The 25,020-nt window shown below is 39.0% G+C and overlaps 1 protein-coding gene across 5 annotated transcripts in view; it reads left to right on the top strand.

The window, feature by feature from the left end:
- The first annotated feature begins 1,635 nt into the window (after positions 1 to 1,635).
- The window catches only part of LOC126262573 (S phase cyclin A-associated protein in the endoplasmic reticulum), a 620,393-nt gene continuing 597,008 nt past the window's right edge, over positions 1,636 to 25,020 (top strand). For 3 of the 5 annotated variants that reach the window (XM_049959289.1, XM_049959287.1, XM_049959284.1), the window contains exons 1-3: positions 1,752 to 2,096; positions 21,854 to 22,006; positions 22,188 to 22,291. In XM_049959289.1, coding sequence (XP_049815246.1) covers positions 2,000 to 2,096; positions 21,854 to 22,006; positions 22,188 to 22,291 — 354 coding nt within the window. In that variant the 5' untranslated portion in view covers positions 1,752 to 1,999. Of the gene's footprint in view, positions 1,709 to 1,751; positions 2,097 to 21,853; positions 22,007 to 22,187; positions 22,292 to 25,020 lie in introns of those variants that run through there. The other 2 variants (XM_049959285.1, XM_049959286.1) reach the window with 2 other exon arrangements.

The following is a 25,020-nucleotide window of genomic DNA, read 5'->3' as shown; positions in this document are numbered from 1 at the left end:
ACTCACCACTCCAGTTTAAACAGTTCTTTTCTCTCCACATATCTTGGAATCTTTTACCTGAATGAACCAGTCCTGTGTTAAATAACAACAACGCAACCTACACAACAATGCTATATGAGAACAGAGACAGCAGCACCATCAATGGTAACAATCTATCTCTTTGACAACAATATACACGTTGCCAACTTCACCACAGTAACAATATATATCCATATGCATTCTCTGCAAACCTCTATGTAGAGCATGACAGACAGAATTTCCCACTGTGCTAGTTATTAGCTTCTTCTCGTTCCTTTCAAATGTGGAGCACAGGAAAAATGACAGTTGCAATGCCTATATAAGTGCTGTTTCGATTATATTACATTACCTTTATTACCAATTCTCTGTCATTTACCATCCATGGCTGGACAGACAGCGTAAATTGACAATAATGTAAAATATATAAAATGAATGCAATATTGCAATTTGAACTATCATACTACAATAGATACTGTAAAACAAACGTAATAAGACAATCAATACTAAAACATGTTAAAGTTACTATTACTAAGTCAAAATCGTCCACTGGCCATGGCCAGATAGATAGCGTTATATATTAACGATTATGTATCAAAACCACTACTAAAATTACTTTTCGCGCCAATTGATCCATAGCGAGGAGATCCACTATGATGTGGAACATGTCAAAGAGCAAGAATACATAATAAATATTTACAATGAAAATCAAAACGAGTATGCTAATGTACCTTCCACAGATCCCAAGAGGAATAAACGTAGAATGTAATTTTAATGTAATCTTGTTCTAATGATCCCTACGGCACTGTTACATAGGGAGTTGTAGTACCGGTGTATTCCTAGATTCTCGATGGCTTTTGAAACTTTCTTAAGTAGGCTTATTAGGGAAAGTTTGCGTCTATTTTCAAGTGCTGCCAATTAGTTTCTTCTGCATCTCTGTAAAACTCTACTATGAGTCAAACAAACCTGTGACCATTCGTGCTGCCCTTCTCTGTGTGCGTTCAGTGTCAGCTATTACTCCTATCTGCTACAGTGCGGGTCCCATACACTGGAGCTATATGCTAGGTTGGGTCACATGAGTGATTTATAAGCAATCGTCATATGTAGACTGATTTCATTTCCCCAATATTCTATCAGTGGACGAAAGCCTGCCACCTACTTTACCTACAACTGAGATATGTGATCATTCTATTTCATATCCCTACAAAGCGTTACTGCCACGTATATGAGTTGACCGATTCCTATTGTGAATCGTTGATACTCTAGTCATAGGATACAATTTTATCGTTTTGTCAGTTTCTGCATACTCGCTAAGAAATAAATCACTGTGCACTGATTGAATTTTATTCAGCTGACTTACTTTGCCATCATTATTTAAAATTTTCATTTTTGCATACAGCTGTGTGGTTGAAGAGCCTCTCATCAAGTAAATATCCCATAGTCAGGAAAATGAAATAATAAAAGAAAACGATCTGTGGAATTTTTCATCGCTCTTTTTATAAGATTTTTAATTTAATGTATTTCTGTGTTCTTCTTAGGTTAAGGAACTTTTTGTTTCGTTGATTGCTTCACACCGTTTTGACATTTAGTTTCCTGCTTTTGCTTTCAATAGTTGGCTGTATGACACCATGTGTTTAGAGGGGGAAGAAGCTGTTTACATTGGAAAACTGATATTTTAGGAAGTAATTCGAATGTAATCACTTTTTGATAAACCAAAACCAATAAAGATGACAATAAATAAAATTTTGTTTATCAGAGTACAGTTGTCAAGCTTGAGATTATTCTGTTAATAACGTTTGCAATGGTTTAATCAAATGTCAAAATTTTTGTTCAACTGTCATTTTGAATTGTATGGCTATAGTTTAGATGTAACGTCGTACAGAGTGGTGTAATTGTAGTTCTGCATGCTGTATAGGAACCTAAATACTCTGCGAGTGTAGTTTGTAAACTGACAATTTACGGTAAATGAACAGGGTAGGGCGAAATGGAAGAACTACGGATGGTCGTTCAAGACGAAGGAAAATCGGCGAAACATTCGATTGCCTTTCACGTACCTCTTAACCAGACACAGCTAGACTCAGGTATGTTCTGTATGGTTCCATATGCTAAGCGTATGTTGAAGGTGTAGTAATAATGGAGCCTAGTTACGACGGTGTTGATAAACATTTGACAGCTGCCGATGAACTGCGCTGTCAATATGTCCAGTTAAATTTTATTAATCTGCCTCAATATGCCTTCAGTGATATTGTAATCCAGATTTATCCGACTTCTTCCTTAATGTTTGGTTTGTTTATGAACTTAATTAATACTTTTATCTGGTTCATTTTTGATACTGTTGCTGCCTTTCTAGCTTCACAGATTTTTTTTATGTCAAGAAGAACCATGAGACAGTTATACACATAACTTTTAAAATTCTTGAAAAAAACTTCAAAATTTTTAAATATTATAATAATATATGTATTAAGAATTAGTTATAATTTTATGCTACATTAACATAGATTCAGTGTTTGAAAATTTCTGTTAGCTACATGGCAGTTGGCACTGTTTTTTACGCTAATACAGTATGAAGAATAATAACGTTTTGTACATAGGACTCAGTAGGCCTATATAAAAATATTTTCCTTGAAACTATTTTGCAATCGAGGAAACAGCAAACAACTAATAGCAGATTTATAAACAGCAGACAGCAGCAGCTATTTCCAGAGTAGCAGCTTTCGTATTAATTTACTCCATTTAATTTACGCGACGGAAGTTTGAAGTCCATGAGGCTGTATAGTGAAAGTTTTCTGTTAATACAACCTGTACATTACATTTCTGTGATGTTTTTGTCTTGTACTAATGTGTACTCTAGCTCATTCCATATCACAGAAATCTCTCCTCCTTGGTGGGATCTACAGAGCATGACAAATAAATGAATAAACTTTGTTAGCATAAGTTAATTTTAAAATTTTTCTGGTGAAATTGAATGTTCAAACAAATTTGGGGCTTGCTGCTGGTCATAGATTAATTTCTTCCACAATATATGCCCTGTCAAAATATCGTTGTAGGAATAAGACGACGACTGACTGATGCCCAAACTTTGTCTTTTAGCATATGTTCATAGCATGCTTGCTCAATTTATAAAATTGAACCTTCAACTAAAAATTTGCCATTCATGTGTAATAACAATGCAGGGTCCTCTTACCCCCACCTTCCTCTGTTGTATTTTGCATGATATACAATATATGTACACAATATGCACTAAAATACACCTTGGGGGTTTGTCTATTATGTAGTACAGCATTTCTGAATTTGCCTTGTAGTTTTAGGTATTGCTAATGATAAATGATTCACTCTGAAATGGACAGCTACATCACTATATACCAATCTATTACAAAAGTCTTTATTTTGCATTCAGATTTGTTGCTTTTTCCAACTCATAATCAGACTGTTGCCACGTAGATTCCAGCTATGCTGCAGAACAGTCTATAACTACTACTTTAGATTTTGATGGGTAACGGGTGAGGTGGCGTAGCGATTAGCACACTGGGCTCGCATTCAGGAGGACGATGGTTCAAACCTGTGTCTGGTCATCCTAATTTAGTTTTTCGATGGTTTCCCTAAATCGCTTCGGGCATATGCTGGGAATGCTTCCTTTGAAAGGACACAGCCGTCTTCCTTCCCCATCTCTCCGTAATCCTATGGGACTAATGACCTCTTTGATAGGTCATATTCCCCAAATCCTCCTCCTCCTCCTCCTCCTCCACCACCACCACCACCACCACCACCACGATTTTGTCTATTGTTTCAGAGAATGCATATAGTATTGTGCTTTATTATATGATTACAGTCACCTCCAGGGATAATACCATTTGGAATCATATGTGCTATCGAGCTCAGATTAGCTCTAAAGGTTTTGGTTACATATGGGGGTGAGTCAGGTGGTTAATATATAATTGAATCAAATATAAATTAATCTGTTAGTCTGGTGCACATATTATTGACATGTGGCAGTTCCTGTTCCTGTGAGTGTTAAGTGGGGACGTGAGGTGTGGCGGAAGCAGGGGATTGGGGTTGCTAGCTTCCACCATTAGTCATTATCACAATATTTGAGCACGAGGTACCTGATTCAGTTACACAGTGTCATACTACCAAGTTGCTTGCTGTAAATGTGTAAAACAAGGAGATTGACTGAACAATTCAAGAAAGGTCTCAGATGTTTGCTTGGTACAAATAATATGTTGAGTGTCATGAGCACATTGAGAATGAGGGCAATTTCATTGCAAATCGTACAGGTCAAGAGTGAATGTGTCACATCATTATTTCAAAGTTTGCTGAAAAAATTATGTATATTGAAGTTCCACATGATACCTCCAAAACTACAATATTTTGATTTTCTGATGATTTGCTGAAATGCTACAGACCTCTCTAAATGAGAGTATTTGTAAAATTTCTTAACGAAAGAGAGAATTGTAATAAAGAAGCCAAAAGTGATAAAGATCTGACTTTATTTTAAATAAACTTTGAAAATTTGTAACTTTTTGCACATTTTGAGGTTACGTTTTGAAGATATGAATGATCACAGGATGTTAACTGTGTTAAGAAATAATAAAGTGGAAGGACTGCTAACTGTCAGCTATGACATTAATGCATGAAATTCTTAAACTGTCAAAACATTTGTACATAAAGATGAAAGAATCTGAAATATTTTGGTTATTTAGAAATTATTTTCTCCAAAACCTCTCTCCTAAATGTTTTAAAAGTTTCATGGTACATTAGTTGGCCATTGTACTTACAGACTGTACAACCAGAGTGGGCAGTACTTATCTATACAAAGTGTGAGAAATTTTTTAGGTAAACCTAACTCTCCTCTCAAGGTCAAAAAATCATGGACACTTAAATATTTAAATTGTTTGCTGATTTTAAGTAAATGTCATGCAAAACTGATATTTCTGAATCAAAATAATTAGTTTACAATGTTATAAGTGAGAATTTGCACACAGTCAAAGGTGATCCAACAAGAGCAGTACTTTGGAAATGGGAGCTGCACCCTGATCTTTTGATGATGGCCACTTGAAAGCATCAGCAGGACTATCAGGTGTCATAAAGGAGATGGCTATATCTTACAGCTAATGAGAGACACTTATTTTCTCTTCCGCCCACTACTGATTGTCATACACATAAGAAATGAAGTGGCTCACTACAAAGTCTTCTAATGTATGCCGTGGTCTCTGTAGTTCACACACAGTAACAGGCTGCATTTTGTGGAGAACTGTTGTTGCAATGTATGTGCCACTGTGGGCTGCAACCCAGTAGTGACTTGATTGAATCCCTACCACAAGCTGCATAGCTGACCCCTCTTCTCTCTCTCCTTTCTTTCTTTTTTTTTTTTTTTTTTTTTTTAAACAGAATTCCTGTAATGCACTCTCATTTATAAGTAAGAGTTTCATGTTTGCTACTAATGTTGATATGATGTGATAAATCCAGTAGCAGCTCTTATAGCATCAACAGCGTCATGCTGGAGATTAAATCTTGTTGCTAGATGTTTACAGAGACCTCCTGCTCTGTCACATGCACTTTTTCCATGACCTGTTGCTGAAAACATGTTTTTTGCCTGTATTCCTGTACTACAGTGTTGACCAAGCTCATAAAGCTGAAAGCAGTTTTTGAAATGAGATGCTGCACCATGTCAAATGCACATGTTTAGGAAATGCATGGTCTCTAGAAGCTGTGTCATCAATTATCATGCTGACATAATAGCATGGATGTGCACTGTCATGAATGAGATCATCACTGACAATATCAAAATAGTTTGATGTTCCAAGGAAGTGAGCAACATATGTGAGTACTGATACCCGTGATGTGTGCCTGTGGCATCTTCGAATTTCATTCTGCAAAGCAACAGACCAGTTCTCAGCAAAGTCGAAATAAAAAACTAATATGCCAGTATTCTGTGATGTGACTGATTGTACTTCTGCTACGGCCTGTCTCTGAATCCTCCAGATATGGTGGTGAGCTATTCCTTTGGTGACCCAATGCCTAATCTCTGTAGCAAACTTCTCTGGCTCTACTTTTTCAGCAACTTTCCTCCCTTCCACAATGCACAGGTCACGCCATTGTTGGTATCCTGAAGGTGTAATGCTTCAACACCAGGACACATTGCACACTCCTGCAACCAACATTTATCTTGCAGCTCTTGGCATGTACACAAAAACATCAGGTTATCTTTGTGTACTCGTTGCTTGTGACACTGTTTATGGTGAAACAAACAAGTTTCAAATTAGTGCAGTAAATACATGTGCATACTTCCTTTACTGGCTGGCATTTTACCCATTTTGGCTGTAATGAATAGATTCTGAGAGACCAGTTCTTAAATATGGATTCTCCTGTTTCATTAGGAGATATGCTTGTCTTATTGATATTATCATATAACTTTTTACCTTTATCACCATTTTCATTAACAGAAATAACATCAGCCTGGCTAGGATTTTGCCTGCTGCAATCTTTGTCATCACTTAGGTAATGTTACAGGACAGCAATAAGTGTGTCATCTTGCAATGGATGCCCACAGTAAGAATCTGGACATGCCCAAATATCTTTCTCGTTCTTTATTTTACAAGCTTTTGAAATCAAATAATGTGAGTTAAGTGGATTTGTATTTCTGTATCTGCTGCTTAGACTAGCTACCTGGTATCAGTGTCAGTCACTGTACCTTCTTAATATAGGTGGCTGCTGAGTTAGTAGTATTTAGGTTTTGAAACCACACCACATTTCATGCACATATCACTATCTTCATGTTCTGCATCAAGTGTGTCTACATTACACACTTCACAAAGTTTTGAAGATGTTGCTTGTGTAAAACTTGTTTCAATTTCTTCCACTTTTCTTTCTTCATACTGTTTTTTTCTTGTGCTTTTTTCGTTTCCTGGGCGTTCAAGAGGGTATATAGTAGGAACTACAGCAGAAATGCTAACACTCATTGCATCAACAACATCACATCCAAGAATATAAACATTTGCATACTGTTTTCTTCTTGTGCTTTTTTCATTTCCTGGGCGTTCAAGAGGGGATATAGTGGGGACTACAGCAGAAATGCTAACACTCATTGCATCAACAACATCACATTCAAGAATATAAACATTTGCACTGTCTTCTTCAGTTCCACATTTTGGTGATTTGATCATTCAGTTTGGTTGTCACTAAATTTATTTTTGTAGTGAGTGTACCAATTTCTGTACAATGGATGTGATGCTAGAACTTGATGACCAAGATATTTCTGTATTACCTGTGACAGATTTCCAACAACTGTGAAGTGTTTGTCACTTTTGTTAAACACCACTTTCTTGTGTCTTTTTTTCATAATCCACACACCTCACTCTTTCACTGCTGTATTTCCTCACAGACATTGCATCTAATAAAAAGTTCAAACCCTACACAAAACTCAATGAAGAATGGCTTACTTGCGAGTTCTCACTCATTTGTTAGGGACAGAAGAGCAATGGAAACAGTGTTGCCAAAATGCATATTTCACACTAGAAATTCAGTGATGCAGAATGTTGAAAAATTTTTAACACTTTACACAGAAAAATATTGCCCACTGTGTCTGCACCGACTACTAACATACTAACCAAACAATATTTTGTGTAATTCTCAAAAGTTTTTGGATGGTGGTTTTTGAGTGAATAATTCTTAAAAATGCAACTTTTTACATTTTTAGTAATAAATATTTACATAATACTGATAGCTGGAGCAGAGAAGACACTGGTTATAATTACATCAATAGTATCTGGTAATATGAAAGAAAAGGTAGCCTTCTGTGAGTTTCCAAATTAGAAAAAAAGGTGCAAAAATTAACTCAAATTTTATATTTTTATTTTAAATTTTTAAGTTAAAGGAAGCCCATAAGTGTGTGGGTGTCAACAAAATTTCAACACACCAAGATGGAGCTTTAATGCAAAACATCTGCTAGGTCTCCAGTACTTTTGTTTTCTTAGTTTTATATATTCTTTTGTTCTCTACTGTTTTAAGAGTTATTTACAAAATATACATGTGGTTCTCTCTGCCTATATATGTGCAATATGTCACACTTGTTTATCCTGAGGATCAACTCCCAGTCTCTACACCAACCATCATTCCTCCACATGTCTTTCTGCATTTTACTATAATTTTCTAGCGTTACAACTTCTGTGTATACAATAGCATCACCTGCAAAAAGCCTTATGCAGTTTCTGATATTATCCACTAGGACATTTATGTATACTATGAAAAGTAATGGCAGTATAACACTCCCTATGGATATGCCAGAAGTTACTTTTGTGTGTGAAGATTTCTCTTTGTTGAGAATGCCTTGCTGTGTTGTCTTTGTTAGAAACCCTTCGGTCCAGTTTTACAGTTGGTCTAATATTCCATACACTCATATGTTGTTCACTAGGTGGCAGTACGAAGCTGTATCAAATACCTACAACAAGGGAAGGAAGATATTAACTTGGGTGCTGATGTCTGTACTTTCTGGGTCTTGTGGATGAACAGAGCGAGCAGGCTTTCACATGGTTTTTGTTTCAGAAACTGTACTGATCCCTAAAGAATAATTTTCAGTCTCCAGAAACGTCATAATATGCAAGTGCAAAATATTCCAAAATTCTAAAGAGATATGGGCTTACAGTTCTGTGCATCTGTTTGATGACCCTACTTGAAATTGGGAATGGACTGAGCCTTTTTCCAATAATTGGGAATACTTCACTCCTCCCGTGACCTACAGTACACTGCTGGTGGAACTTAAAAAAATTTTCGGGATCAGTATCTGTTACTGAGATGCGCACAATACCTGGTCTGAGACATAAAGTCTCTTTTAATTGGTGTAGTGAACCCATGGCAAGGGTTCTAGGGTCACCACAAGGGCTCCGAGGTCACTAAACTATCTTTTTATTTAGCATCTTTTCACCAATAAAACTTTGCCATGCTGTGTCTGTATACATGCACTTCACACCATACAAATAAGCCCCAACTGGTACAGCAGTGACAAGAAACGTGCTAAAACAGGAATAACACGCTTGAAAAGAGCTTAAAATGTCTGCTAAAAATTATGTAAAAAGTTAGGTTTTCTGTTAAAGGAAAAAAGGGGAGAGAGAGTGAGAGAGAGAGAGAGAGAGAGAGAGAGAGAGAGAGAGAGAGAGAGAGAGAGAGAGAGAGAGGAAAAAAAATAAAAAGTTAGATTTTCTGTTAAAGGAAAAAAAAAATAGTCAGATTTTCTGTTAACCTTTATTATGCATGCTTAAGTTGTTTATACATGTCAAAGTATCTAAATAAACTGTAAAAACTTAATTGACCTACACAATTTGTTTTATGTAAGCAGCACACCCTGCTGTGGCAGGAAGAAGAAAGGAACCAGCGGGAAAATGCTCCTGCCAGAGCATGAAAAAGGCAGATAAGTTCCTCTTTAAAGACTCTAATGGAAAACTGGGGAACCAGCTGCCTCAATCCTCATTCTGACTTCTTTGCCAAAAATTGGCATGTGAGAGGAAACAGTGACTGATTGTGGGAGAGAGAAAGTGGCAGAGAGAGAGAGAGAGAGCGAGAGGGGGGGGGGGTGTTGCTTGAAGACAGAAGTAGTGGGACCAAAAGAGGGGTGATATATTAATGGTCACTGAGAGCCACTGGCAGTAAAAGAGAAAGAGAAACTGATGGAGACAGAAGCAGTGGTAGTAAAAGACAGTGGAGACAGTGGAAATGAAAAATACAGATGAGTGGAGACAATGGAGAGCCCTTTGGGGTTTGGACACTCCCAGACATGTAGGTATAGGGGAAGGTACATTTTGGACCAAAATTTTAAATATATGAGTAGGGGAGGAAAAAAGTTGGATCCTCCCCCCCCTCCCCCCCCCCCCCCCCCCCCCGAATATTTGTGCTACTGAGGTAAAGTCTTTGGCAGTAGGAAAGAAAGAGAAAAGGTGATAGTGTAAATGAGGAAGGAGACAGTGGTTTGGGATATACTGTGAATCAGTGGGAGAAAGAGGAGAAGTCAGAAGAGAGGGAGAGGGGGGGGGGGGGGGGGAGAGAGAGAGAGAATAGAAAGTACTAGTGAGAGGGAGATGCTGAGTGTGAAGGCTTTACTACAAAGAGAGACTGGGTAAAAGGATTTAGAATGTTCTGTATAAAAGGCAGTGAATAAGTTCACATGCCAAAATTTTTGGCGAGCAACATGGAGTGAGAACTGGTGCAACTGGTTCCCCACTTTTCTTCTATCAGAGTCTTTAAGGAGCATCATGTTCATGGTCTTTTTCCTCCAATAGCAGCATTTTTCCAGTGTTCTATTAATACTCCACAATTATCCTATGCCTTCCCTTACAACTAGTGGTTTCCATTTCTGCTCTCAATCTCAGACAGACAGTTCCTTATCAAATTTGTACAACCCAACTTAACATTTGGTCTTGCCACCATGGTATTCCTCATCATGTTGCTTAACCAGGAGCCCTATGCCCTGCACAATTGTGCTCTGTATCATTTTAAATACTAGGAAACACATTATTTCTTATCAGTATTCGCGTTGTAATGCCCAAGCACACAATAGTTTTCTTATTTCTCACTTACAAACTCATTCTCTCTCAGTAAATTATCCTTACCAAGTAACATTTAACAGTACGTGCTCAGACTCTATTAAACTCTTATGCTTGGCATCTCATCTGTCTGACCTGGTTTCTTTAACCCATTGTTTTGGAACATCATTCAGAACTCTTATGTCCCTGTGACAACAGTCCCACTTAAGCATTCCCAGAAAACATGTTACCAAACCTATCCCCACATGAACTACATGCAGTACTACCACTCACAACAGTCAACAGGTACTCTCACTTACCTCTCTCTTACTCTAGTGCTGATCATAGACTGAATAAACTGAATAACATTTTTTATATAACCTTGATATACAATGTTGAAGCGCTGTGACACCCCACATACGCCCTCGGCTGGTGCGATGGCTGTTTTACATCTGTGCCCTGCTTTGTTTTACATCTGTGCCCTGCTTTGTTGACTTGTTTACCCCACTCAGCAGGGCATAAGCAGACTTGTTTACCCCACTCAGTAGGGCATGCCCCAGTTAGCGCTGTGTGGCCCTAAGTAAGCAGAGCCAATGATGTGAACATCTGCTGTAGTCTCATAGGTGTCCACTGCTACCAGGTTAGAAGATCACGTTGGTGCAAATGGATGGCGGTAGTACAGCCCTGCCTCCAAGGCAAGAGTTCAGTTAATACCATGGAGCCTGGGGACAGCTCATCCGCAGTGTCATTCCAAGCCCACAGGTGTGGACTTACGACCGTGGACTCGTCTGGTGGAGATGGCTGCCCAGACCAGCTTCGGTAACTGGCTGGCCCGTAACATGATGGAGTCTGCAAAGGATATTGCCAGACTGTGCATAACTGTGTCAGAATCTCAGGGGATTTTTGTGATTAATAGCACTCGTTTTGTGGTGGTACATTGCCTCCAGGCACATACAAATCAACATCGTTGCGTCTCAGTGGTTGGCTGCTTTGTAGTTTCGTAGCCTTTCTGCAATGTCACCACAATTGTGTGGCTATGCCCAGCTACCTTGTGTGCAAACAGGCTCACACGTGAAATAAATCCTCCACACCCATTCGCCTCCCTGCTTGTCTCGCATACAGTCGCAGTGGACCTGCTCCTCACCCAGTAACACCCAAAATTAGTGACTCCATTGTAGAACCTTGTGATAGCAGTCCACTGGCAACAGTTTCCCACAGTTGGAATTCTAAGCTTCACTACGTGTTCCCAAAGGTAAATTTTAGCTTGATGTTTGGACAGAAAATTTACTGTGAAGTTTACTTTTTACCCTTCATCTATTTTACACCCTCATGCACATCACATCTGTCCACAACTGCATTGTAAACAATTTGCAGCACATGTCAAACTCCTTAACGGATTCCACCTTCTCGATCTGATTGCTAACTGTTCGAACGTGTGTCTGCTTGCTTCTCATATGTTCAGACTGCTCATGAGGTAATACATGCATTTGTATCATTTCTCCCTCAACATCTGCAACACGACTATAAACACCAACATCTTCCTGTGCCTTCCACGTAGTATCTACAATAACATCATTGTCTGCAGTTCCACTGTACACAACACAAAAGTCTGTGGCACACATACTCCCCTTTACATCTGGCCCATGCTCCACATATTACCACTGAGTGTAGCAGATACTACTGCACTTAAATTACACATGTTGCTATCCATACACTTCTTTCTTTTTACACAACCTGCACTCACTTCAACTGCCACTACAGCTCCTTCAGACTCCACAATTCCACATGATATCATTGCTGATCTACTCTGCTAGGTCCCGTAATGTCTACAACATTAGTACCCTACACAGTGAACAACTAAACACAATGTCATTGCCCTCTTCATTAATCATTTTAACGTCACCATTCGTAAGACTTTCCCACGAGGCATCAAATTCTGGCTTACTATCCAAAGTATTGGCAAGTTTAATTACATTAACAGCAGTTGGACATACTGCAGGAACAGGTAAAGTAGACACTGGCCTGTTCTCCACCCTTTCAACTTTCTCTTTCTCCATCCTCTCTGCATCCTTTCTTCTCAAACTTTCCCTCTCTATCACCTTCTACGTTTCCTCAAATCTCGACTGTAAATTTCCTCATAATTGGGGAAATGTGAAAAGCTATTTCCTTTTCCCTAATCTGAAGTGCTTCCAGTCTCTTAGACAACTTTACATTGTGCAATCGTGTCTTAATTACTTTATCTTTTACGATTTCCAGTACCTCCTCTCTAGTAACTCCTGTGGTATTGAAAACCTCACTCAAAGGGTATTGACCGTGACATGATTGCCCTTTATCTATTACACAAACATAAGTGACAAAGGTTCCTAAACATAATACTACTCACACACTTTGCACTGTTTTACATGTTTGCGTACCGAGTCATATTCCTTCTCAACCTTTTTGCCCATTATAGGTGGAGAAAACTGTAGTGCACTAGGGATGGGATGCATCAGCGGTTCATGTACCGAAGTCAGGAGGTAGGTGGTTGACCACCTGAGGGCATCAATCAAGGTGATGTTGGGGGTAGATGTTTGTCTGTTGCCTGAAAATGTTATTAAAACAGTATTAAAACATCAAACATTTATTGTCAACAAAATACAGCAGTTGAGTTATCAATGTTCAGGTAGCCAGCACTAGTGGGGCTGGCAGTGGCACTCTGCCATGGAATGTGCTGGTCAGCACACCACACGCAGTCAGGTAGTGCATTGAATCAGCTACAACGATGACACAAAGTTGACAACCTTGCCTATGTTAGCATACAGCATTGCCTGCACCAAGTGAAGCTTCACACAGCTTCTGGGAGATTGGCCAGGGCTCTTGTGACCCCCTCATAGACTGTGCATAGTGAAGGCATCTACTAGCTCTGCTCAGAGTACTTGAAGTCATGCGGAGAAGTGATATGGCTTCCCAACAGGAGCTAGATGGGCAGCGTTGTAGTCTGTCACAGAATTGGAGGCGGGTGGCAGCAACAGCCTGTCCGTACGATGATAGATGAGGATCTGCTCAGATGCCCTGCTAGTTTAGCCTCCATAAGGCATGTCAGATGGTGGTGGCCAGAGCTCCCCATCAGTTTTGACTCAGTAGTCGGAACTGCAGCTCGCAGCATTCCTTCTGACAGGACTTGCTGCTCCGTAGAAGATTAAAGGTGACAAGACAAGCAGAGGGTGGACTGGCATAGGCTTCTCCTCAGAGCTGGATTGCTGAAAACTGAATAGAACTCCACCAGAACAGTATGTATACAGGATGGCCTCGTGTGCCCTTTGTCCGCAGCAATTCTGGCTCAGGTACCTAGCTCATTCACTGTGACACAGTTGCTTCTGTGGTTGCTGCTGCACCATCAGCAGTTCTTTCTCACTTGAATTCCAGCTGGCTATTGAGCCATTTTACTCTGACTCTTGGGTTGCCAAGGGAGTTGGAGGTCTTTGAGGTTTTTCTGTCTGCACCAAGTACACTGTTCTGTGTACTACAAAACTGAAACACATTTCCTACAATTCTCAGATTCTGGTGTCTTGCCAACTATACAGTAAATGCAACAAAACACATTAATGAAAGGACACTTAACCATAACACTACCATAGTACTTCTTACTGTAACTTAACTACTACACCTGAGTAGCTGCTCATAATTTTTGCAACACAAACAATTAATACTCCTTGACAGCACTCAGCTACACCTCCTGAATTGCTAGACCTGGATAACAACTTAAGTACTCTTAGCCAATGGGCCATATCCCTTGCTTTTGATAACACATGTTGCAAAATATAACATTCTTATTTACACATCAACAGAACATTGTGTGTGATTACCCTACACATATTGAAGATACTAATACAATTAAACATTTGATAAGAGACCCACTGTCTATCCATGATACTTATAAATATGGGGAGGGGGACAAGAAAAAAGGAGACTACACTCATGTCACTATATGTGGACGAAACTCCAACTGGTAATAGTAAAGTCATCTTCTTCACCCACTGAAGACTGTTGTAGGCATTAGACATTCCCACTTCTGACACCAAATGAAATGGTGATGGGGTGTTGATCCTACTCCTGATGCCAGCTGAAGTTTTTGACATGTAGGACTACTTTTGTGGGGGGTTACATCATGGTGGTGTGGTGAGGCTGTGGGAGCAGACCATTGGTAGCTTAGACAAACATCAAAAGTTCAAATATTTTATTAATATTCTTGTGACTACACTCATAATGTCTCAGTGAAGGCAGTTGCCACACTCCCTCACTGCACGTTACAAGGATGGCTGTTGGTGGCAGTGTGAGCTGATGGCTACCAAGCCATGATGTTGCTTAGGTATGCTCATTACAAGCTTATACCCTGGCGTGCTTCCCAGCGAGCAGAATATGGCCACTTGTGAACAAAGCAAGCAGCAATGAAGACAGCCAGGTTACTTGCAGGGAATGCCTGCTTCCAACTTGATCTCATCCCTGTGACTGATGATGTCTGGTGCCTAGATGTCCTCACCAGCATGAAAGTGTGGACAGCTATATCATTCCAGTCTCATCCTCCTAATCTCCAGGGCAGGTATTTGGTCACTTACGGAGAGGGTCAGTAGGCATCTTGCTAGTGGAGAAGTACTGAATCTGAGGTGGTGGATTTGGGATATGCCACTAGCAGAAGGTGCGAAGATCAAATCTTGATCTGGTAGTGACTGTGTGCTGTCCCATATCACCCGGCCGTCCAGTGTGGCCCACTCATAGCTGTAGGCAATGCTGGACTGCTGATGTTTGTGCAAAAACTAATCATTATTTATATAGGTTCACAGTCTACTTATTGTGCTGATGTGCTGTTTCAATCTACACTCGGAATAACAAATCTGTGGCAAATGGTGTGAAAACAGCTTATCTTGTCCTGCAAGTGCTCAGTTATGCTGCTGTGTTGCATTCTTGTGGTGCTCGGCCTAATCCTCCTCATGCTATCCAAGCAGTCCCAATGCTGCAAACGGCATGCTGGCACTTTAGTGCCCTCCATCTGGCTTCCACTGCTGCAGTATAACAGCTAATTTCTGCGGTAATGCCCAAAAAGTAGTGGCGACATTATACATCCAACATTGTGCTACATGGGGTGATCTTTTTTTAAATAGCAGGAAAAAGGGGTTGGAGTGGGGAGGATTGTAGGAGAATTACATAACAGGTAGCCAGTTCTTCATTGTAATAACTACACAACCAGGCCAATGTAGCTTACTCATAGTTATTTATAAAGTTTATAATTCCATAACCATACAGGAAGACAAACACAATGAGTGACAAGTAGAGCCTTTGTTAGAAGCATAAGTAGAGTGATAAAGAGATAAGATGTAGGCTGCCCAGTTATTAACTGTTACGCATGCATCTATTTCTGTACCATTTCATTTCTTATAGTTACAAGGCCTTCTTACATATGTGACTGGATACTATGACTAAAATATTGACTGAGGTGCTTCTGATTCATGTTTCTTATCTTTCTAATGAGCACAAGTAATGGTCTTCTGATGTGCATTTAATGCAGACAGTTTTCTGACACATGTGGCACTTCAAAAATGATATGTTTACAGTGCTGTCAGGCTTTACCAGGCGACATGTTCGCTTTTCTTGTCTCTCAGTAATATCTTCAGCGGTGACAAAGGCACTAGACTTCCTGGTTGCTGTGCATTTCTCTGCAAGCTCCTCTACTAATTGCAGTATGAAGTCCCTGTGTTTAAATTTTTTCATTTAGAGCATTGTGCAATACCCAGATATTTATCCCAGGCAAATCCCGCATGTTGTAAAATGTGTGAACGGCCAATGTCTGGATGATGATTTCACTGAGTATTATAAGCCATTTGGCCGATCATGTCCACTCCATATTTAGACCCATTATAAAGTGTAACTGTATCTAGCTTCTTTTTCAAACCAGCCTCAATTTTCACATAAGGATGCATTAGTGCTGTGAATCGGGACATTCTTGCTGCTCTTTCCCTGGTAAACAGTCAATGTAGTATCATTCTTCTTCAGTAACACCTTACTATATAACTCTTCTTTTGCCTTCTTGACAGAGATTGATATTTTCCTGCAAGATCAATTTATGGAGCCCACAATACTTGTAACATCTGCTTTCAAGGTTTCAGACACAGCCAAGGGGGTGAAAAAATTGTCATAAGTGACATTTCTTCCCTTACTTATATAAGATTGCACCAGCATAATTGTTGCAATTGAAAAGTGTGTCTGTGTAGCACATAAGTAAACAATTACAAAATAAAAATTTAAGTGTGCATACCTTCTTCATCAGTATTCAGTAAATCATTTGGTATAACATAATCTCCTGATGAAGAATCTGAAACTACAGGTTGTGGCAATTCTTCTGCAGATAAAAACTCCAGTGGCTCACCCTCTGCTTCGTGAACCAAATTTTCATCTATGGCACTTACAATGTCCTCTTCTGTTCTTAGACGTTTGTCCATAATCACTGTGTATGTTGCAAGCATTTTTTATACAGTTAGAATCGCTATCTACTAACACCATATTTTATGGAAGAAAGCACTGACTGTGTAGTACATTGAAACATGTTTCAACCTGATTTCCCTCCCCTCCACTGTTGGAGGAACGTAATACCATCAGGAAGAGACATAAAAGTGAGTTTTGAGATTGCTGAGCAAACACAATTTAAAAATAAACATGTAGTGAGAAGAGAGATGAGATTACTATAACAGCTACAGCAGTGGGTCAGAACTGACCCATCTGCTTTTCTAAGTGAATTTGGATTTTTCTCTTTTAAGGTTTTCCCAAAAAATGTAAATTGTGATCGTTAACTAACTTATTTGATACAAAGTCATAGAAATTCAGCAGTATACACATAACACAAAATAGTGACCAATGAAAGAATTAGGGAACAGATCGTGTGTGACCCCACTGCAGTTCTAGTGTTAAATTCCCACATGTTTAACACTATTTGCGACTACTTTCTGCATCATTGTAATGTCAGTTTGATTTCTTCCTCCTCCATCCAGTGAGAGCCATGTTATCGTCAATATTATTTTGTAACTGAACTTGGCGTTACAAATTTGTAGATCATTTGTTATGATGAAGATTATTAAATGCATCCCATCATTTAAACTCATGTCACGTAAGCTAAAATTTCCTTCAGTTGATTTGTGAATTTTCTCTTTTCCAAATTTTACGTTAATATTTGCTAATTCAATGTTAGTTTGTATTCTTTCATACAGTTACATGTCTGTTCTAGGTTTTATATTCTTGTCTTTGTTATCCTTGTGGTCATGTGCATTTAAAAATATGTCATCCTGCTGTTATGCTTTTATTGCAATGTAGTATATTCTTTAGTTAATGTATCTTTCACTTAGTGATGAATGCAGAATCCAGATTCAAACTCCCATCATGTCCCAGAGTTGGCATACATAATAGTTACACTTCCCGTTGTTATTGAAGAAGTGATTCACTCTCTCAAGTCTTGGAGCATTCCAAAAGTGCTCCTTGTTTCTTTGCTCAAATGATATTTCTTTATATCATTTGTCAAATTTTGAACACCGTTCAGGGGGTTGTCTGTGTGACGGAATTAGACTACATACAAGGTCTGTCTAAAAAGTATGCGACCTTTGATTTTCCCGGGCGAAATAGAGACGATAGTGTAGCGCCACTGTACACAGTAACGGAAGAGACCTTTATGCGCATGCATGAATTTTGTCCCTGCCTTCCAGCATATCAGTCGCTGCCTGTCGGTTACTGAGTGAGGTTCTACACAGTGTGTTCGTCGGATTACCGATTCTCTCATGATGACTGAACGTGTTGAACAAAAAAGAAAGTGCAGCAGGTGCAGAGCAAATTCAAGGTGATGCTGACTGTCTTCTTTGATGTCTCTGGAATTGTGCATCATGAATACACACCGGAAGGACAAATAGTGACAAAGGAGTACTATCAAGATGTTCTCCGGTGACTCTGTGACTCAGTTCTGTGCAAAAGACCAGGCATGTGGACAGTGAAAAACTGGCAACTGCATCACGACAATGCCCCCGCACATTCATCCGAGTTGATCCAAAATTTCTTGGCCAAACATGGAATTACAGCCGTTTGCCAGCCTCTCTACTTTCCAGACATGGCTCCTTCCGACTTCGGGTTGTTTCCAAAATTGAAGACACCACTGAAAGGATCCCATTTTAAGAGTAGAGAAGAGATAATGCAGAAGATGATGACAGGGCTGAACACCATTCCAAAAGAAGACTTCCAGAGGTGTTTCCAGCAGTGGAAGGATTGGTGGGCTAAGTGTGTGCAAGCACAAGGGGCCTACTCTGAAGGGGATTAAGGTCCCAACCCCATCATGTATTCGAAATATTTTTTCTGGCCAAAGGTCGGATACTTTTTAGACAGGCCGTATATGGTTCCTGAAGAGGAACAACGGTCTTTTCAGTATTTGCAGGTGAAACAGTTTTGATGATAAACTGGTTCAGCCTCATAACATCAACTGATGCATTTGCTATGTTGGAACTGTGAATGACTGAAAGCAAGGGGAATCTAGTAACGTAGTCCTCCATTCAGATATCCAGGGGAGGACTACTCATGAAGATTCTGTCATCTGGTGTGGGGACGCGGATTTTTGTGGGGTGAGGGACTGTCAGAAACTGTAATCAGGTAGGTAGGGTTGAAAATTTATAAATAGAAATTGATAGGTTAAAATTAGAGTGCAAATTAATGAAGTTTAGTGGTAGAAAGAACACAATTTCCGGTTAGATGAATGCAGCATTTACCAGCACAAAATCAAATATGGGTAATGCAGTAGGTCTAGGTATGAATAAGAGAATAGGAATGCAGGTGAGCTAATAAGAATAGCAAAGTGAATTCAGTATCATAGCCAAGATAGACACAAAGTAGATAGCCACCAACAGTACTATAAATTTATATGCCTACTATCTATGCAGGTAATTAAAAGATTAAACTACTGTATGATGGCCTGTAGGAGAATGTGGACCAGGGGAAAGTAATGCAAAGGGGAGCCTCCTGGTAGTATTTTGCATAGAGATGAAAGAACAATTTAATCATAGTGAACACTTGGCTTAAGAATCATAAAGGTGGTTATGTACATGGAAGAAACTCGATGACATCTACCCCAAGTGTTTATATAAATTATGTAATGGTAAGACTAGATTTTAAGTTGTACATTTCCAGGGGCACACATGACTCTGAACATGCTTTGGTGCTGATGAACTGCACTGAAGAAATTGCAAGAAGATAAGAAATGCAGGAGATGGGTCTGAACATGTTGAAACAATCAGAGGTTCTCGAGAATTTCAGAGGGAGCATTAGGCAACTACTGACTGAAACAGAGGAAGAGAGCACAATAGGAAATGAATGGGTAGCTCTAGAGATAGTACAGTGAAGTTTGCCGTGAAACAACTAGGCAAAAAGTCAAGGTCCAGTAGAAATCATAGGATACAAGAGACTGAATTTAATTGATGAAGAGGGGGAAAAAAGAAACAAGTGAACGAGGAAAAAAGAGATTACTGATGCCTATAAAATAAGAAGAATGGTGAAGCAAAAGTGGCTAGAGGAGAGATGCAAAGCTATTGAAGATGAAGATGTATAGTTATTGGAAAGCTAAATGTCACCTATTGGAAAGTTAAAGAAAGCTTGGGAGAAAAAGGCAGTAGTTGTGTAAATGTCAAAAGCTCAGGTAGCAATCTAGTATCAAGCAAAAGAAAAGTCTGCAAGGTGGAAGAAATATTTAGAAGGGCTGTTCAAAGGAAATGAACTTGTAGAAAAGGAAGGGGAATCCCTAATGTGGGATTGGGGGTGTGATACAACTGTTATGAGAAGAATTTGACTGCACAATGAAAGATCTAGAATCCACCTGGAGCAGAAGAAGACATTCCTTCATAAGTAACAAGATCCTCGGAGAAGGTACCATGACATAACAATGTAAGAAAACTTGAGGCAACATTGACACAGTGAATTGTCTTAAAACACATTCTGGTTAGATGAATGCAGCATTTACCAGCACAAAATCAAATATGGGTAATGCAGTAGGTCTAGGTATGAATAAGAGAATAGGAATGCAGGTGAGCTAATAACAATAGCAAAGTGAATTCAGTATCATAGCCAAGATAGACACAAAGTAGATAGCCACCAACAGTACTATAAATTTATATGCCATTTATAGCATTAGTACAAACCATCCCAGCATTTAAGTTAAGTGATTTAAGAAAATCATGGAAAACCTAAATCTAGACAGCTGTACAGGGTTTTGAACAGTTATTCTCCTGAATGCACGTCCAGTGTACTAATCACTGTGCCACCTCGCTATACGAGTCAAAAGAAATGAAAGGAAAGCAGTGGTTGAGGAGGAGGTGAGACAGAGTTGTAGCCCATCCCTAATGTTGTTCAGTCCACATATTCAGCAAGCAATACAAAGAATCAAGGAAAATCTGCAGAGGGAATTAAAGTTGAGGGCCGAAGAAATAAAAACTTCGAGCTTTGCTAAAGATATTGCAATTCTGTCAGACATTGCAAAGAACTTGGACCATCAGTTGAACAGAACGTATGGCATCTTGAAAAGAGATTGTAGGATGAATAGTAAACAAGGGTAATTGGATGTAATCAAATAAAGTGGTTCTGTGCTTAGGGAATCGGATTAGGAAATGACACACTGAAAATAATAGATAAGTTTTGCTATTTTGCAGCAAAAGGAGTGACATTGGCTGAAATAGGAGGGATATAAAATACAGGCTGTCAGTGGTAAGAAAGGTGATCCTGTAAAAGAGAAGTTATGCAGAAACACCATTCCTTATACAGATTGACATAACGTTATGTGCATCATGTAGCACTACTTATGTTCTTTTCAATAGTTTTTAAAAATGCATTCTTTATAATAGTTGGTGGATAACTCCCATTTATGCTAGGAGAATCGGATTTCATCACAACTAAATTAAACATCCTCTCTCACTGCTAAAATAGTGCTATAATAGCATATTGAAGGAAGATCATTACATTGTATGTACTAAAACAGCATGCTAATATTGTATATGCATGACAGTATTGTTAACCAACCAGGTCCCGTTGGACAGTATGTTCACTCTGTAATGCAAATGCATTTTACAGAGAAGCACTTAGTGGCAGAGCATGGGAAGATGTGTGTCCTTGTGATGTGTATTTGGTTAAATAACAAGCATCGGTATACAAAGTACACTATGCCACACACCATAATATGACTTCTGGTGTATAGATGTAGAAGTATATGTAGATGAAGATGAAGAAGATATGCAGCAAATGTTACCAATATGTGACAGTGCTGTTGCTATGCTTTGTTACAGGGAAAGTACTAGTACGCAAACCTCCATCATCACCTAGACCGACAACAGATTCAAAAAAAGAAGATCCTTTGCAAATCTGCAAAAGAGCCCAAGAGAATTTAAAACCTGGCCCCCGTGTACGATCGGCGTCAACAGGCAGGGACAAGAAATCTGGTAATGTTAGAAGTCGAAGTTTCTTCTGTTTTTCAGTCACAGCTGATAGCCTTCCGAATCAAGCCACTGTCATGTTCTTTTCAATGATTCTGTATTGCTTGTGATATAACCCAAATGTCTTTCTTTGGCAGTACTCACTAATAGGAATTTTTAACATGTTGCTTTTGATATTTTGTTGCAGAACTTCAAGCAAGATATTGGGCATTTTTATTTGGAAATCTTCAGAGAGCTGTTGATGAGATATATCAGACATGTGAAACTGATGAGAGTGTTTCTGAGTGTAAGGTAGAGTACATTTGTGTGTTAAAAAAGTAATAAACATACTTATGCCGTTGGCACATAGGGTGAGTTAGCTAATGTTGGTGTGGCGCTCAACTAGTTTTTTGACATCATTTCGTGCTATTTCTCGTTGAGAAGCCATTTCGTCTTGTGAAACACAAAGTAAGTTCTACAATATTTTGGCAACGTGCCATGTAAAGTTGAACCAGTGGGAAGCAAGACCACTCCCTACATCACAAGCAGAAAGCAAGATGCCATACCGTACTTGTATTCAGTAGAACCCCATATTTGATGGGTTTTATGTTATATGTTACACCCTGTGAATATATGCTGTTTGTAAGCACCAGCATGTTGAATGTCTCAAGATGAATCATTATTGTTACGAGTTGTTATAATAAAATGACTGGAAAAGTCATATTGCTGCTTAAAGAATTTTCGTTTTTAGTTAGTTTCACATCCTAACTTGTGTATAGTGAGAGTAAGCCATTTTAAAGCAATGACTCATTTAAGATTCATGAAAATATGTCATTATGATTCATTATATAACTAAGAATCAATAACATTTCGCAGAATAAAAAAAGACACGGAATATGCATTTCAGCTTAGCGTTGTTGGCACTATGTCAGAGAACCAGCAGTAGATTGGACATGGGTTTGTGTCCCGCTTTATCCAAATGTATTTTTCACCTTTGCATTTTCCAAAAGGTCGTGGGAGTTTCATACGAAATTAATAGAAATAATTTCTGTAATATTTGATGTTATGTAAATATGAGTGTGCTCTGTCAAAAGTGAGTGTGTTTGATTTGGTGAGGTTTTATTAGCTGATGTCTTTCCTGAGTGATCATGCATCTTCCATTCTTGCCTTATTACATGTTCATGGATATCAAAATTTTTATTTATGTATACCACAGAGAGAACAACATGACTAGCATACAGCCAGGAAAGGTAATGTTCATTTTAATAGAGCTAAGATAGGAATTCTACATGCATCCATTTTTATGAACAAACTGTGTGGTTTGTGAGCCACATAAATCTGACAACCACTGATGAGAGCGCTGAGGGTGCAAAATCACGTCAACCAGCTCATGCTGCGTGCCAATGGCACTCTCTCTCTCGTGATGTGTGCACGTCAACATTAGCTGCCTCGCCCCACGTGCTGACAGCTTAACAATTAAAAATTGAGAGAGAATTTCTGACTAGGACGTACTTCAGGAGGTGAAATGTGTAACACTGTAATCAGCACCATATAGAAATTACGTGTTGCCTAGTTTTTAGAACTATTAGTTCCTTTATCATGGAGGGCAAAGGGAAAGGCTTTAGGTTGTGCAAAAGGAAGGGTAGATCTCTATATGTGGGTCTACCTCATCCTGGGATATAACCTGCCCTTCCTTTTTAACCATCCCCTACTTATTCCTCTTTCCTCTCCAATAAAGGAACTAACATTTCTGAAAGCTAGGTAGTGTGTTATAGTGTCTTTTATATGTGTCACATGACAGTAATACACATTTCATCTCCTGAAGGTTAGTACTGGCCAACAATTCTGCCTCATAGTTTGTTTTCGTGACTGAACTTTTTTTTCATATATTAACAAGTACATACAGAACCAATAGAATAAACTGATTGGATCACAATGTCAGAGGTCCTAGAAGCTTTGTAAGCATGAAGAGAGTAATATATACGGATGAATACTGTGTTTAGGCTAGTGGAATCAAAGATGACAAAAAGATGATGGTAGTTTTTGAAATATGAGGTAAATTTAGAGATAGGAGGTAGAAGTTTGTTGAGACAAAAAGACTGCAAACAACAACAATCAACCATTACTTTCACCAGTTTGTAATCCCAGAAGATTGAGTCTAATTCTTGAAAGTTCGTCCTGTCCAACTACAGCTTTTGATTCATCACATTATTCATACAGCTGCGAGCCATGCTGTATGTAATGTGTTATAGTGGTTAGCAATCCTGGCTGATGCGTTTTGGGTTGCCAGTTCCAACCCGATCATGCACAGTTATTTTGTCATTTAATATTTATCATTGCTGGAAGGTTCTTGAAATTGTTGATGTTAATATATTCTGGAATATTCAGTGTTTCTATAAGTAGCTACACTCTCTGTCCAGTAGTTCAGTTCTGTTGCGGCTTTGTTAGTGATCATAATAAATTTGCTTTCAGTGATAAATGTCGTACTTCAGCGATGATCCTTCTTTTGGGTTTGGACCTGATTTTGGTTCTGACATGGCATTTTTGGTGGAGGCACCACATACTTTAAACATCTACATCACCATGGCTCCTAATAGGCAACATAAAAGCTGTCACCTTTATGGACAGCAGGTGGAATACAAGCATGGATTCCATGGTCCGTATATGCAGGAGAGCAATGGACTCCAAAACAACAGTAAGTCATCTGCACATCAGGCATCTGTCATTGTCTTCCAGAGACACTATTTAGGACACGATGAAATGGCTGAAAGGATTCAACCAAGTCTCCAAATGCAACAGTTGGGATCACGTGATGTCTTTGGGATTTGTGTAAGGGATGTCATAACAACAGAAGAATTCATCAAGTGGTGCCAGTGTACCAAGGAAATGTAATCATTGGTAGAGACTTTAATCAACCAACAATTAACTGGAAAAATTACAGTTTTATTGTTTGTTGGTATGATAAAACATTGAGCGAAAAAGAGTTTGACAAAAGAGGTATGACAGACTCCCGAATGTAGTCCCTATGGCAGTTGTGGAAG

This window comes from Schistocerca nitens, chromosome 6 (genome assembly GCF_023898315.1).
Source record: "Schistocerca nitens isolate TAMUIC-IGC-003100 chromosome 6, iqSchNite1.1, whole genome shotgun sequence".
NCBI lineage: Eukaryota > Metazoa > Arthropoda > Insecta > Orthoptera > Acrididae > Schistocerca > Schistocerca nitens.
Note: the sequence above shows the minus strand (reverse complement) of the source record. Positions and strands in the feature narration are given on the sequence as shown.